We start from the raw sequence: 16,235 nt of genomic DNA on the forward strand, positions 1-16,235 counted from the left end.
TTTGTCATGCAAAACAGAATTTAAATACCGGTTTGCACAAATATTCCCCTGGATAAGAAAACTTGTCACGCGCAAAATCCGGGCCTTTAGTTGCAAGGTCAAGGTCACACTTGGAAGTCAAAGGTCAAAATGTTTTTTTTTACCTGTCCAGTCTGTAACTAAACAGTCCTTAAAGAGATTTTAATGTTACTTGGTAAAAATGTTCACCACCATGAGACGGAGTGTCGTGCGCAAGAATCAGGTCCCTAGGTCTAAGGTCAAGGTCACACTTAAAAGCCAAAGGTCAGATACAAGAATGACTTTGTCCGTAGCATATCTTCTTCATGCATGGAGGGATTTTGATGTAACTTGGCACAAATGTTCACCACCATAAGACGGATTCTTCTGCGCAAGAACCAGGTCCTTGATCTAAGGTCAAGGTCACACATAAAGGTCAAAGATCAGATTCAAGAATGACTTTGTCCGGAGCATTTCTTTTTCATGCATGGATAGATTTTGATGTAGCTTGGCACAAATGTTCATCACCATGAGGCACCCTTGGTTTTAGAATTACGTCTCTTTGTTGTTACTATAAATAAATTATATTGTAACATTTTTATTACTGGTCGTAGGGAAAAATGGAGACCACTTTTCTCTGTTATAACATGCATATTACATCCAATTTTAAGGTTTATATTGATCAAATTCTACCTGGTCAAGAGTTTCTTGTGGACCTATATTGTATAGATTGTAGGATTTTTTTCCATTTGTTGGTACTATAAATAATTATATGGTAACTTTTTCATAATCGGCGAAAAAAGTCCATATGAAAACAACTGTAGATTTTTATATATGCAAACTTTAATCCAAGTGTTTTGTTATAACATATTGTACATGTTATACAATATTGTTTATATATCATTGACAGAAATAAGTTTAGTATCTTATACAGCAGCAGAGAAAATAAGGTGCATTCCAGAAGGGGACTTTGTATTGCATGGCAATACTTCATTCGCTTGTTAAACATATAGGGGTCCCAAGTTTTACATAGACTTGTATAGGAAATTGTTTAAAAAATCTTCTTGTCTGAAACTGCAAGGCCTAGGCTTTTGATATTTGGCATGTTGCATTGCCTAGTGGTCCTCTGCCAAGATTATTCAAATTATGCCCCTGAGTTGAAAGGAGGACCCACCCAGGGAGTCCCAATTTTAACATAGATTTATATAGGAAAAAACTTCAAAAATCTTCTTGCCTGAAATTGCAAGGCCTAGGCTTTTGATATTTGGTATGTAGCATTGCCTAGTGGTCCTCTACCGAAATTGTTAAAATTATGCTCCTATGATGAAAAGAGGCCCTGCCTTGGCGGTCCCAAGTTTTACATAGATTTATATAGGGAAAAATTTTAAAAATCTTCTTGACTGAAAGTTCAAGGCCTAGGCCTTTGATATTTGGTATGTAGTATTGTGTAGTGGACCTCTAACAAGACTGTTCAAATTATGCCCCTTGTATGAAAAAAGGCACCACCCAGGGGGTCACTTTCAAGTAATATGAGTTATATAAGAAAGAATACTTCAAACATTATCAGATCATATTTCCTAGACTGTTTAATCATAATTACTTGATGACCCCAAGTGATTAGGGGGCCACCTAACTGTGACCTTGACCTACTGACCTACCTTCTTGTTTTTTAAGATGCAGCCTTGAAATTTGGATGACTTGTACAGTTTTGCACACCAATATTGAAACTGACTTTCAGTGACCATAAATGTGACCTAATAACCTACTTTCTTAATATTTTAGCATCAGTTTGACATTTGAAACATGTTCACACAACTTGGAAAAGATTTTAGTGCTTGCTCACATTTGACTTTCTTATCTGATCTCTTACACTTGTCAATGTAGCTCACATTACTCAGGAGAGCGATCCAGGGTCATCATGACCCTCTTATTAATATATTTTTGTTAATTTTGTTTCAAATGGATACTTTTTTTCCGTCTCTATTAGGTGAAGAGGTTATAGAATCGGCTGATCATAAAGAGGTAGACACATTCAAAACTTACTTAGACAAAGTTTGGGAAAAACTTGTAGATCACATGATTCCAGATCCTATACTTAACAGTTCAGTATTCGATGTTCGAGAAACAAGAGATATTATGGTAGGATGTATACAATTTTCTCACATAGATGAATTATTTAAATTATCATAGCATCTATATTTACGAAAATTAGAATATTACATTTGAAGTTTTGTAAATCGCTAATAAAAGGTTGAATAATGTCTATGAAAATGCAACACATTCCGAAATTATATTGTTTCGATGACAGACATAAGAAATGTTGACATTTATTTTACAGATCGTTCATGCTTCTATCACATTTTCATTATCATATTTTTCGTTTCTTTTTAAAAGTTTCTGATATATGTGCCAAACACTAATGTTGCATTAAGTCAATATATCTACTTATATTTAGTTACTTATGATGTGCGTATGACATGGTTATGTATATAGGTTTTCTATTCCAAGACAAAAACATAGCATATATTGTATTAAATAGTTACGATAATGAAATGTGGAGACCCGTTCTTTATATATATATATTTTTATATATAGCTACATATTTTAAACAGAAAGAAAAAATCACATCAGAAAAGAACAGGGGTATATTGAGAAAGTTCAGATCTAAGGGTGCAGTTGGTTATAAAAGCTTAAAGACATGCCTGATGAACACAAAACAGACGCTGTTGGTCAAGTTACTGGAATGTATCGAAAAAGATGAAGACACAAGCTTGTTGGAGAAACAACTTCAAGATGAGATGATGGAAAAAATGCATAAAGTGTTTAAAGGTTTGTTTTAATACGTCATATTGTAAATGTTTCAAATGTTGTTAGAATGCATCTGTCCTGACTAACAAATTCAATTACATTTAGAATAGCATTTTTTTCCTTCAGCTGCACACGCAAATCATTCAGAATTTAATAAGACACGAGGCTGAGTTTATATTTGTATTTTTACACTTTGAAAAACATGTCACAGATGTTCCTTTTGCACTTAAGTCATAATACGGTAATACTCTGTTAAACTTTAAATAAAATTTAATATCTTTAATTTTGTTGTAGAACTATGTCATTTTTTATTAGCTCACCTGAGCACAAAGTGCTCAGGGTGAGCTATTGTGATTGCTTACCGTCTGGCGTCCGTCCACACTTTCCTTTAACCAACATCTCCTCCTAAACCACTTGTTCAATTTGGTGAAACTTCACAGGGATGTTCCTTGGATGGTCTTCTTTAAAAATTGTTCAAAGAATTGAATTCCATACAAAACTCTGGTTATCATTGCAACCAAAAGGAAAAACTTTAAAAAATCTTTTTGTCCAAAACCACAATCATAGAGCTTTTATATTCGGTATGTAGCATCATCTAGAGGTCCTCTACCAAGAGTGTTCAAATTATCTCCCTAGGGTCAAATGTGGCCCCGCACAAGGGGTCACATGGTTTATATAGATTTATATCGGGAAAAAACTTTGAAAATCTTCTTTTCCAAAACCACAAGGCCCAGGGCTTTGATATTTGTTATGTAGATTCATCTAATGGTCCTCTACCAAGTCTGTCCAAATTATCCCCATAGGGTAAAATATGGCGACGCCTCAGGGGTCACATGGTTTATATAAACTTATAAAGGGAAAAAACTTGAAAATCTTCTTGTCCAAAACCACAGGACCTAGGGCTTTGATATTTGGTATGTAGCATCATCTTATGGTCCTCTATCAAGATTACTCAAATTATGCCCCCGAGTTAAAAAGAGACCCTCCCAGGGTATCTCAAGTTTAACATAGATTTATATAGGAAAAAACTTCAAAAAACTTCTTGTCTGAAATTGCAAGGCCTAGGCTTTTGATATTTGGTATGTAGCATTGCCTAGTGGTCCAAAATTGTTAAAATTATGCTCCTGTGGTGAAAAGAGGTCCTGCCCTGGCGGTCCCAAATTTTACATAGACAAATAGAGGAAAATTATTTAAAAATCTTCTTGACTGAAAGTTCAAGACCTAGGCCTTTGATATTTGGTATGTAGTATTGTGTAGTGGACCTCTAACAAGATTGTTCAAATTATGCCCCTGGGATGAAAAGAGGACCCGTCCAGTGGGTCACTTACAAGTTATATGAGTTATATAAGAAAAAACTACTTCAAAAATTATCAGATCATATTTCCTAGACTGTTTAATTATAATTACCTGATGACCCCAAGTGATTAGGAGTAACCTAACTGTGACCTTGACCTACTGACCTACTTTCTTGTTTTTAGCTCACCTGAGCACAAAGCGCTTATGGTGAGGTATTGTGATCACGCTGTGTCCGTCGTTCGTCAAGTCGTACGTCGTCAATAATTCTGTTTAAACTACATCTCCTCCAAACCCACTGAATGGATTTTGATGAAACTTGGTCTGGATGTTCCTTGAATGGTCCTATTCCAAAGCTGTTCAAACGGTTCCGCTTGGTTGCACATAGGGGCCGCCAGAGCTAAAAATAGAAAAAAAATCTTCAAACGACATCTCGTAAATCAATGGACCGATTTTGAAATAATTTTACACAAATGGTCCTTCTGTCACCCTCTACCAAGATTGTTCAAATTATACTGATTTGTCAAAAAGCATTGCCACCAGGGGTCGTGATCACTTTCCCTATATGTATATAGTGAAATTAAAAAAGTCTTGTGTGAAACTGCTGGCCCAATTTTAAAATAATTTCACACAAATGGTCCTTGTGTGACCCTCTACCAAGATTGTTCAAATTATTTTGATTCATCAAAAAATATGGCCGCCAGAGGGCGTGGCCACTTTTCCCTATATGTATGTAGTGGAAACTTTAAAAATCTTCTTGTGTGAAACTGCTGGCCAAATTTTAGAAGACTTTTACACAAATGGTCCTTATGTGACCCTCTAACAAGATTGTTAAAATTATTTCGATTCGTCAAAAAAACATGACTGCCAGGGAGCGTGGTCACTTTTCCCTATATGTATATAGTGGAAATTTAAAAAATCTTCTTGTGTGAAACTGCTGGCCCGATTTTAAAATAATTTTGCACAAATGGTCCTTTTGTGACCCTCTACCAATATTGTTCAAATTATTCCGATTTGTTAAAAACATGGCCACCAGAGGGCGTGGTCACTTTTCATCAGCAAAAACATCTCCAAAACCACGGAATGAATTTTGATGAAACTTTACACAAACGATCTCTGGGTACCCCTCTTTCAAATTTGTTCAAATGGTTCCGGTTCTTTGAACATATGGTTCTTTTTGGTTAAAAAAAGGTTTTCAGCTATCACACTTTAAAAATATTTTTCTCTTGAGCTTTGATATTTGGCATGTGATATAAGGGTTTAACTCTCAACCATAATTGACCAAATTATTGCCCTAAGGTCAAAGATGGCCACGCCCCTGTATGTGACATGTAATTACTATAGGCTTTTATATAAGAAACATTGAAAATCTTCTTCTCTGAATCAATAATAGCTAGAGCCTTGATTTTTGGCGAATGATATCTGAGTTGTACTGTCTAACTATTGCCCTATGTTAAAGAATGTGTGTGACGGCTAACATAGAAGAAACCTATCAATACTTATACCTTTACGTTATACAAACACACTTAAAGCCTTATACACAAGTGAGCAGCTTTAGGGTCAATGACCCTCTTATTTAAGATACAGCCTTGAAATTTGGATGACATGTACAGTTTTGCACACCAGTCTTAAAACTGATTTTCAGTGACAGTATATGTGAGGTGCTGACCTACTTTCTTATTATTTTAGCATCAGTTTGACATTTGAAACATGTTCACACAACTTGGAAAAAATAACAATGCTTACTTACATCTGACTTTCTTATCTGATCTCTTACACTTGTCAATGTAGCTCAAATTACTCAGGAGAGCGACCCAGGGTCATCATGATCCTTTTATTCATATATTCGTTGTTAATGTTGTTTCAAATGGATATTTTTTTCCATCTCTATTAGGTGAAGAGGTTATAGAATCGACTGATCATAAAGAGGTAGACACATTCAATACTTACTTAGACAAAGCTTGGAGGAAACTTGCAGATCACATGATTCCAGATCCTATACTTGACAGTTCAGTATTCGATGTTCGAGAAACAAGAGATATTATGGTAGGATGTATACAATTTTCTCACATAGATGAATTATTTAAATTATCATAGCATCTATATTTTGGGAAATTAGAATATTAGATTTGAATATTTGTAAATCGCTAATAAAAGGTTGAATAATGTCTATGAAAATGCAACACTTTCCCAAATTATATTGTTTCGTTTTAAACTTTTCTGATATATTTGCCAAACTGCCAAACACTTGCATTAAGTCAATATATGTACTAATATTTAGATACTTATGATGTGCGTGTTACATGGTTATGTATATAACTTTTTTATTCCAAGACAAAAACATAGCATACGTTGTATTAAAAGCGCTCGCGGTAGTTTTATCGGAGGGGTCGATATTTACCCCAACACGGTGCCAGTTTGGTTGCTCCTAATCCCCGTACCGTACATCCGTTTTCGGGAACTATCTGTTTTGTTCGGAGAATGGCGGAAACCTACATCTGTGACATCAAAATACTCCAGAAGCACGTGAAAATGGCTTATTAAGAAATCTGCCGTTTGATAATTTGATATATCTCTTAGATTAGGTCACATGTTCAAATCATTGACGTCTAAATACTGAAAAGAGTTTCCGTAGATTTATTTGAGAAGCCTTTAACCTGCACCCTTCAAACGTAGTGGGATGATTGGCCAAATGGAGTAGATAACCCCTATTGCTTTTAAGATCAATATGTTAAAGGTTGCAGCAACCGGAATGATTCCTCTCTGTTTCTTCCTTTAAAAATACAGAAAAAAACAGTTTTTCAGTCACACTTTCAGTGAGTTTGTTACTCAGGCGAGCGACCTAGGGCCATTTGATCCTCTTGTTAACTATATTTGCCTTAAGCTGCGGACAAAAACAGAATACTGTCAAAGACTTTGGCTGAATATATGCCCTTGTTTGAAATAAAAATTGATCAGGTATTTCGTACCAACCTGCGTTCTATAAATGCCCGTCACACCCCACCTCGTTGTAATTTAATTTAATCCAAATCTAATATGGTGACCTACAAGATTTCATTTTGTTTTAGATTAGGTAGACATAAGCAAATACATGTGCAGAGTTTGATTTAGTTCTATTATGTGAAACTCGATAAGATAGCAGAAATACCAACTTAAGATTGACAAAAATATTTTTTTAAAAAAACATCGCTCTGCTAAATAACTATTGTTCTTTTTTACAAAATCAATTTTTGTTGATTTCTCTGAGCATGTCTTCACTAGACATATTGTTTTCTGTTATAAAAATGCTTAGATTTCAGATTTATACTAGTTACTGTACTGTACTGAAATACATGGTAGGAGTTTGGAAATTTTGAAAAATGTTCAAAATAGCATCATATCTGAGGACAAATAAACTGAAACAGTGCTGGTGACATAGTATTTTTATTTCATTTTTTAATACATCATAACATGGTCTTGTAATACAGAACATTTCATCAAAATCTATTATTGCGAAAAAAATGACGAAACTGCCGCGAGCGTCTTTAAATAGTTGCGTTAATGACATGTGGAGACCCGTTCTTTTTATATATACATACATGTTAGATATATATAGCTACATATTTTAAACAGGAAGAAAAAATCACATCAGAAAAGAACAGGGGTATATTGAGAAAGTTCAGATCTAAGGGTGCAGTTGGTTATAAAAGCTTAAAGACATGCCTGATGAACACAAAACAGACGCTGTTGGTCAAGTTACTGGAATGTATCGAAAAAGATGAAGACACAAGCTTGTTGGAGAAACAACTTCAAGATGAGATGATGGAAACAATGCATAAAGTGTTTAAAGGTTTGTTTTAATACGTCATATTGTAAATGTTTCAAATGTGTTGTTAGAATGCATCTGTCCTGACTAACAAATTCAGTTACATTAATGAATAATATCTTTATTTTTTCCTTCAGCTGCACACGCAAAGCATTCAGAATTTGATAAGACACGAGGTTGAGTTTATATCTGTACTTTCATACTTTGAACAACATGTCACACATGTTCCTTTTGCGCTTAAGTCATAATACGGTATTACTTTGTTAAACTTTAAATAACATTTAATATCTTTAATTTTGGGCCAAAATTAAAATTAGGTTTGTTTGCTGTCTCCCGACCGACCTGCGAAAATCACTGCGCTCCGAATTTTTTTATTGGCCCACTGAGCAGAATATTTTTTATAAGTTCCGATCAAATGCAGAACATTAAGCCAAACTGCATTCACGTGATAGAGCAGCACTTTCAATTAACCCTCGAACGACTATCACTTTCAGTTAACCCCCGAATTTCTATCATTGGCCGATAATTACATCAGCCAGTGTGTTTGATTCACAAGGTGTGAAAAATATATTAGATGACTGATGACTGCTGCATTGACAAGCTTGCAAAATTAGTTTCATGTTGCCGACGAGTGCAAAAAGCGAATTTTCAAAGCGCGAAATACCATACGTAAGTCAGACCATTATAATATTTTTCTAGATGTAAAATGTTATTTTTGCTCATACATTTCGATAATTATGTTGCAAATAAGAACCTATCTTTTATAGAAAGCGTTGTAAAAAAGAAACAGTAGTGAACCCAATCTCCATAGATATTGAGTTTTCTTCTTTATCTATATAACCCGCCATTTTGGAATCGAAGCAGTCAATTTTTGAAATCAGTCGGGCGTGGAGTTAACGGTGTGTTTTCATATCTATACTGTATCAATCGACGGATTAGATTAAAGCCATACGCCTAGGTGAGTCATCGAATGTCAGTCCAGGTCAATCACCCTTGTCAATGATTCACAATATTCAGATATAGTTTCTATTTAATCGTCTATTTTTTACACAATGGTTTTATATTAACGTGATATAATTTAAATATTCATTTATTAATCCATTATTTTAAAGCTATTATTCAAAATGAAAGCATTTTATACTTAACGGTCGTATAGGGCTTTTGTGATACATTTTTGTATAGAGTGGTCATTATAGGGTTCACCGCGTCAGTGCAAAATGATAATAAGGGTCTTTATAGTTTTTTTTTGTAATTTATTGAATGTGTAAAACGGTATATTTAATAAAGGTTTTATCAATTATAATCAGATGACAATGGAATTTATGTATTACATTTTATATCCGTTTATTGTTTTTTGTTGATATTAAGGTGTGTTGATATAACGAGAGCCTGCAAGTTTGAACATGATCGGTTATGACTCAGTAAGGGATTGCTTAACCTTTGTTCCAATATAATAGAACGTTACGTCACACAATCATTATTACTTGTTAATCTAAGAAGGTGTGATCTTCTTTTATGTTCCATTTTGACAGAGATTGGTACTTATATATTCATAGAAGTACGGTGAAATCATTCATGCGTATCCAGCAGCAGCACCCGCCGCCACCGCCGCCACCACCACCGCAGCTACCACCGCCCTCCTCCTTCTCATCTTTCCTCCTCCTCCTCATCCCTCTTCTCATCCCTCTCCTCCCTGCACAACCATTGGTGGTGATGATGATGGTGGTTGCGCCTGCTGCTAGTGTGGCGGCGTTGGTGGTGGCTGCGGCGGCGGCTGCTGCTGCGGTGGTGGCTGCTACGGTGGCGGCTGCTGCTGCTGCTGCTGGATACACATAAATGATTTCACCGTGTTTCTATAAATATATAATTACCAATCTGAGTTAAAATGGAACATAAAAGAAGATCACACCTTTGATTAACAAGTAATAATGATTATGTGACGTAACGTTCTATTATATTGGAACAAAGGTTAAGCAACCCCTTACTGAGTCTTAACCGATTGTGTTCAAACTTGCAGGCTCTTGTTATATCAACACACCTTATTATTGACAAAAGACAATAAACGGATATATAATCTAATACATAAATTCCATTGTCATCTGATTATAATTGATAAAACCTTTATAAATATACCGTTTTACACATTCAATAAATTACAAAAGAAAACTATAAAGACCGTTAGTATCACTTTACACTGACGCGGTGAACCCTATATTGACCACTCTATACAAAAATGTATCACAAAAGCCCTATACGACCGTTAAGTATAAAATGCTTTCATTTTGAATAATAGCTTTAAAAATAATGGATTAATAAATGAATATTTAAATTTATATCACGTTAATATTAAACCATTGTGTGAAAAAATAGACAATTAAATAGAAATTATATCTGAATATTGTGAATCATTGAAAAGGGTGCATTGACCTGGATTGACATTCGATGACTCACCTAGGCGTGAGGCTTTAATCTAATCCGTCCTCTGATACAGTATAGAAATGTAAACACTCCGTTAACTCCACGCCAGACTGATTTCAAAAATTGACTGCTTCGATTCCAAAATGGCGGCTTATATAGATAAAGAAGGAAACTCACTATCTATAGAGATGGGGTTCACTACTAGAAACAACTATTCACGTGCACAAAGTCGTCTGCCCGTTCTTAAGAGAAATAAAACGTAACCACAAAATAAACTATAGACAATACTGTAAGAACCTCTTGTTTAACATCTTAGGACACTTTCGATAAATGTGAAATGAGATCGATTATGCACGTTTGCGTAATACGTTGTGGGTACATTAGTATAAGTTAATTTCTGGTCCTGAGGAGGGTAACCTGTCTTATTCATTCAATACACCTCTCCCGATTAAATTCGTAGGCGCTGCCACCGAAAACGTAATGGATGCCGCCATTTTTGTTCGATGTCGCCGCGCAAAATACATCAATTTACCGGATGTTAATATGAAAATATCTCAGAATGTCAAGTTTCACGACTTGAAATACAGATGATATACAAAATCCTGAACTCTGAGCGCTAAAAATGAAATGAATTAATTGCTGATGCCCTCTGTATATTTCGGCGGGAAAACAATACACGTGCGTTAAAAAAGGGACGTATTATGGGAACGACCCTGGTGGGTGCCGGCCGGCCACAGACTTTGTCCGGAGCATATCTTCTTCATGCATGGAGAGATTTTAAAGTAACTTGGCACAATTGTTCACCATCATAAGACGGAGTGTCTTGCGCGAGAACCAGGTCCCTAGGTCTAAGGTCAAGGTCACACTTAGAGGTCAAAGGTCAAATTCAAGAATGACTTTGTCCAGAGCATATCTTCTTCATGCATGGAGGGATTTTGATGTAACTTGGCACAATTGTACATCATCATGAGACGGGCTGTCATGCGCAAGAACCAGGTCCCTGGTTTAGAATTACTTCCCTTTGTTGTTACTATAAATAGCTTATATTGTAACTTTTTTGTTACTGGTCGTAGGGAAAGATTGAGACCACTGTTCTGTAGTACAACATGCATGTTACTTTCAATTTTGAGGTGTATTTTGATCTGTCTCTACCTTGTAAGGATTTTTGTGCGGACTTAGAATATTTTATTTTTTTTGGTGGTGGTGGGGGGGGATTTTTTTTAATTAACTTCCCTTAATTGTTAATATAAATAACTTATATTGTAACTTTTATTTATAATTAACCTTAGGAAAAACCCAAAAACTCTTTTCTGTGGTACAACATAGATGTTACTTTCAAATTTTAGGTGTATTTTAAGTTATCTCTACCTGGTAAGGAGTTTTTATGGACTTAGAAAAACAAAAGAATTGCAATAATTACTACACAACCACGGAATTAAAATTCCATCTGCAAATACAAGTGCTAGTGTAAAGAAATTTGCTGTGACGGGCGTATATTGTGACATTCTGGCACTCTTGTTTGAACTTACCTTCTCAAATTTAGTTTTTCTTATTTACTAACCTAAGAATTTTGTTGCGGTTTTGCCGTGTTTACTTTCAGTCGTATGTTAAGTGTCACTTTAATGCAGATTACTTGATCAGTGCATCTTTTCAAGAATTCAAATCTTAAAATAGCTTTGACAAGTTTACATTAGACAGTTAATATAATGCTTCAGATAACCCAGGTGCCCGCTCGTGATGAAACAATGCACGGAGGGGCACCTGGGGTCTTCCTCCGCCATTAAAGCTGGAAAGTCGTCATATGACCTCATGTGTTGGTGCGACGTTAATTCCAAAAAAAAAAACACTTAAATTTGTTATTTCAAGACAAGTATAACGGTAATAAAAATTTGCCTTTTTCAGTTAGGTATGTCTTATAATTTATCATGCTTACACCTGCGCATTTTGGTGTGTGATTTTTGATATTAGATGTTCATAATTTTCTTATGAAGTATTTACACTATTTGCACGTCATTGAATGTTTCGGAGTTCCGGGTGTAGTACCTAATATTTGTCTGGCACAGACAGGGTCTATATAGTTTCCCCAGCACAAAATGATCAATGTGAGCTGTTGTGGACATCTCACTGTATGCTGGCCATCCGTTCGTTCATAATTTTCTTCAATTGACCCGCAACACATTTACAAAATTAATAGCTTCGTGTATGTAACCTGATCCAATCATGCATAGAAATATAGTCAAATATATCAACATACCTTGATTTGCATGCGTTATGTAATAGATACCAACCGAAGTTGCTACACTAACCTGAGCCCGTGCAATGTGTGAATACCTAGCTGCGAAGCCCACAGTTTGGATGAGATTTTTCAAAATGTTCATTTCCGCCAAGTTTGGCAAAATATATATAACACTGAAAAATGATAAAATGGGGTAAAAAGATAAGTTATATTTTGGTAAAAGTGCAAGAAGAATGTAATTTTTCTGCATTATTTTTGAAAGTGTTGAAACTGTTTACTACTGTCTGCAAATTATATTTTGTTATTTATAAAATTATCTTGCAAAATCTTATGCCACTAAGTTTGTACCACTAGTCACTCTCAGAGAACTCACCTTTGTAAGGTTTTTTGAGAGAACTTATTTTTACCTTAATTTTTTCGGCTAGTCTTTAACAATCTACACAATAGGGAAATAAAAATATTTGAATGTAATGCATTCTCTTTCGCTGAATTAAAGCTTACCACAAGACTTTGAAAAATAAAAACGATGTCACAAGTTAGTTTCCCCGGGAGTGACACTGTTCTTGATTATTTGACGTAAAACAGTTGTGCTTGAGAAGATTCTTGCTCATCTAACTATTACGTTGCATGCTGAGATCAATTCAATTCTGGTGCAGAATCCATAAACATTAAACATTTGTAAATATCACTGATCGTCGTTGCATGACAATTGCCAAGCCCGCCCGCTTAGTTCAATAAGGAGAGCGCAAATGTACGGATCGCGGGGTCGTGAGTTCCATCCTCGGTCGTTTGTTCTCGACGACAATTAATAAAGGACATTATCTACGAAATTATTCATCCTTCACCTGTGAATCATGTAAGGAAGTTGGCATTTAATTTCAAAGAACAGGTAGCTCAACCCAAAACAAACTTACAAAGCATAACCATAACAAATGAAGTAAAATATGCATTAAACATAAAACCAACTAGCTGAGTAATTATCTTCCCAATAAGTGACTGTTTGCATTAGAGAACAAGAAGGCTGGAGTATCTTCAAACCTGAATTGTGGTGTTCAGTTGGATTTTTTTGATAACAAAATGTCTTGATATTTTTAGACAATGGTCCCCTAATAGTTGTTTTAACTTTAAACTATTGGGAGCAAGTTCAAACTCAGACGTACAGCAAACCTTTAAGGTTAGTTCTTTAGGTAGAGAACAAGACCGTGAATGGAAACGAGTTTTTCTTTAACTTAAAACTTTAATGTAAAAATTGGCAAGGATGTTCCCAGGATCGCCGTCTGTTCACACGGTTTAGCTCGGTTGTACTCTTTCATCAGATGGCATACAATTCAGTTCTGTTGTTTGTTTTGTCCTGTTAATTGTCAATCATATACAAATTCAGATATATACTGATTCAAGGTTTCTCGCTTGGGAGACTGCGTTGTTTGAATTTGGCTATTTTGTTTCGGACTTGTAAACTGACAATTTAATTATGATTCTAGCTATAGCATGTGATAAAAAACCTCTCCTGAAACCAAATGATACTGAAATACTACATAAACTTAACTATAAAAAACTGACCGCTATAAGTTGAGTTTGTTTTGTTCTATTTACATTGAACAGAAAATGTAATCAGAATAATTCTCCTCTGAAATGCATTTTCTGACGGGAAAGTCATTCTGAGATCATCTACAAAGCTAGCCAAATGTCATATTGGACATATAAAACCATTCGGCGAATTTATTTTCTAAATCATAACTAGTTTCAACTTCAAATAATTCTTTGTTGACAAGATGTTAAAATAATGTGTTACAGAAATTATTCTCTGAAGTCTCCTTACTAAACCACCCCGACTTAATCCCAACACTTTCTTCCTAAATGTTGAAGAAAACCTTTTCTAGCTCACCTGAGCCAAAGACTCATGGTGAGCTTTTGTGACAACTCAATGTCCATTCTGCTTCGTGTGTGTCGTGCGTCGTGCGATGGCGTCGTGCGTCCGTCAACATTTTCTAAAAAATCTTCTTCTTGAAAACCACACCAAACTTCGCAGGAATGATCCTTGGGTAGTCCCCTTAAAATTATTCAAAGAATTTAATTCCATGCAGAACTCTGGTTGCCATTGCAACCGAAAGGAAAAATCTTCTTGTCCAAAACCGCAAGGCATTGAACCTTGATATTTGGCATGTGAGATTATCTTATGGTCCTCTATCAAGGTTGTTCAAATTGTGTCCCTGGGCTGAAAAGAGGCCCCGCCCCGGGGGTCACAAGTTTTACATAGACTTATATAGTAAAAAACTTTAAAAAATCTTCCTGTTTAAAACCACAAGACCTAGGCCTTTGATATTTGGTATGTAGCATTGCTTTGTGGTCCTCTACCAAATTTGTTCAAATTATGCCCTTTGGGTGAAAAGAGGCCCTGCCCCGGGGGGTCTCAAGTTTTAAATAGACTTATATAAGAAAAAAAATCTTTTAAAATCTTCTTGCGTGAAACTGCAACTTTTAATATTAAGTATGTTGCCTTTCCTAGTTTTTCTCTACGAAAAAAGTTCAAATTATGTCCCTAGGGTGAAAAGAGGCCCTGCCTTGGGGGAACCAAGCTTAACATAGACTTATATAGGAAAAAAAAATAAAGATCTTCTTGTCTGAAAGTTCAATGTCTAGGCATTTGATATTTGGTATGTAGCATTGCCTGGTGGATCTCTAACAAGTTTGTTCAAATTATGCCCCTTGGGTGAAAAGAGGCCCCGCCCTGGGGTTCACTTGTTATAAATATGGGTTGTATAGGAAAAAATACTTCAAAAATTATCAGATCATATTTCTTAGACTGTTTAATTATAATTACCTGATGACCCCAAGCGATTAGGGATCACTTGACTTTGACCTTGACCTACTGACCTACTTCCTTGTTTTTTAAGATACAGTCTTGAAATTTGAATGACATGTACAGTTTTGCACACCGATCTTAAAACTGACTTCCAGTTACCATGAATGTGACCTACTGACCTACCTTCTTAATATTTTAGCATCAGTTTTCCATTTGAAACATGTGTCTCATATTACTCAGGTGAGCGATCCAGGGTCATCATGACCCTCTTGTCTCCCTTTTACAATCTACGTTAAAACGTAGTAACTTTAATAAATTGTCAACTGAAAGTTGTGATAACCATCACGCATAATATAGGTTAGCAGTTTTAGAACAGTTATAGCACCCTAGCTTTGCATGTGTGTTTGCCGTACGTGAACAGTGTAAATCATCTTTGCGTAACAAAAATACAGTAAAAGGCAATGTTAACTAAACCCGTATGCTGCCTGTGATGCATATACATGTATTTATGACCGACATCATGGAAAAAAAGTTGTTCATATAAATTTGTATTCCTTCTTCCTGCTTTTGATTGCAGACGAATGTTATATTTCTTCTTTTCCTTCATTCCAGATACAGATCCTGAGCTGCATGCAGAGGAAATTGCGTATATTCGACGAAAAGAACGTAAGTAACAATGTTGATATGTTCAATGCAATTATGTTTTCCTTTTATGTACATTTGTAATAGTTTGCACTGAATCATGTAGATATACACAAATGTCTGATTAAAATAATCAGAAATTGATTTATTATTAAAAAATATATATGATTAAACCGCCCAAGAAACTTCTATATTTCGAGCAAACTTTCTTTTGAGAGGTAGGTATAAATGAT

The 16,235-nt window shown here is 35.3% G+C and overlaps 1 protein-coding gene across 1 annotated transcript in view; it reads left to right on the forward strand.

Annotated features, from left to right (window-relative positions):
• The window catches only part of LOC128552294 (uncharacterized), a 56,635-nt gene that overhangs the window by 14,166 nt on the left and 26,234 nt on the right, over nucleotides 1-16,235 (forward strand). Inside the window, exons 6-10 of the mRNA XM_053533327.1 lie at nucleotides 1,985-2,136; nucleotides 2,610-2,826; nucleotides 5,993-6,144; nucleotides 7,711-7,927; nucleotides 15,973-16,026. Of these exons, the coding sequence (XP_053389302.1) occupies nucleotides 1,985-2,136; nucleotides 2,610-2,826; nucleotides 5,993-6,144; nucleotides 7,711-7,927; nucleotides 15,973-16,026 (792 nt within the window). The remainder of the gene's footprint in view (nucleotides 1-1,984; nucleotides 2,137-2,609; nucleotides 2,827-5,992; nucleotides 6,145-7,710; nucleotides 7,928-15,972; nucleotides 16,027-16,235) is intronic.

This window comes from Mercenaria mercenaria, unplaced genomic scaffold (genome assembly GCF_021730395.1).
Source record: "Mercenaria mercenaria strain notata unplaced genomic scaffold, MADL_Memer_1 contig_2247, whole genome shotgun sequence".
NCBI lineage: Eukaryota > Metazoa > Mollusca > Bivalvia > Venerida > Veneridae > Mercenaria > Mercenaria mercenaria.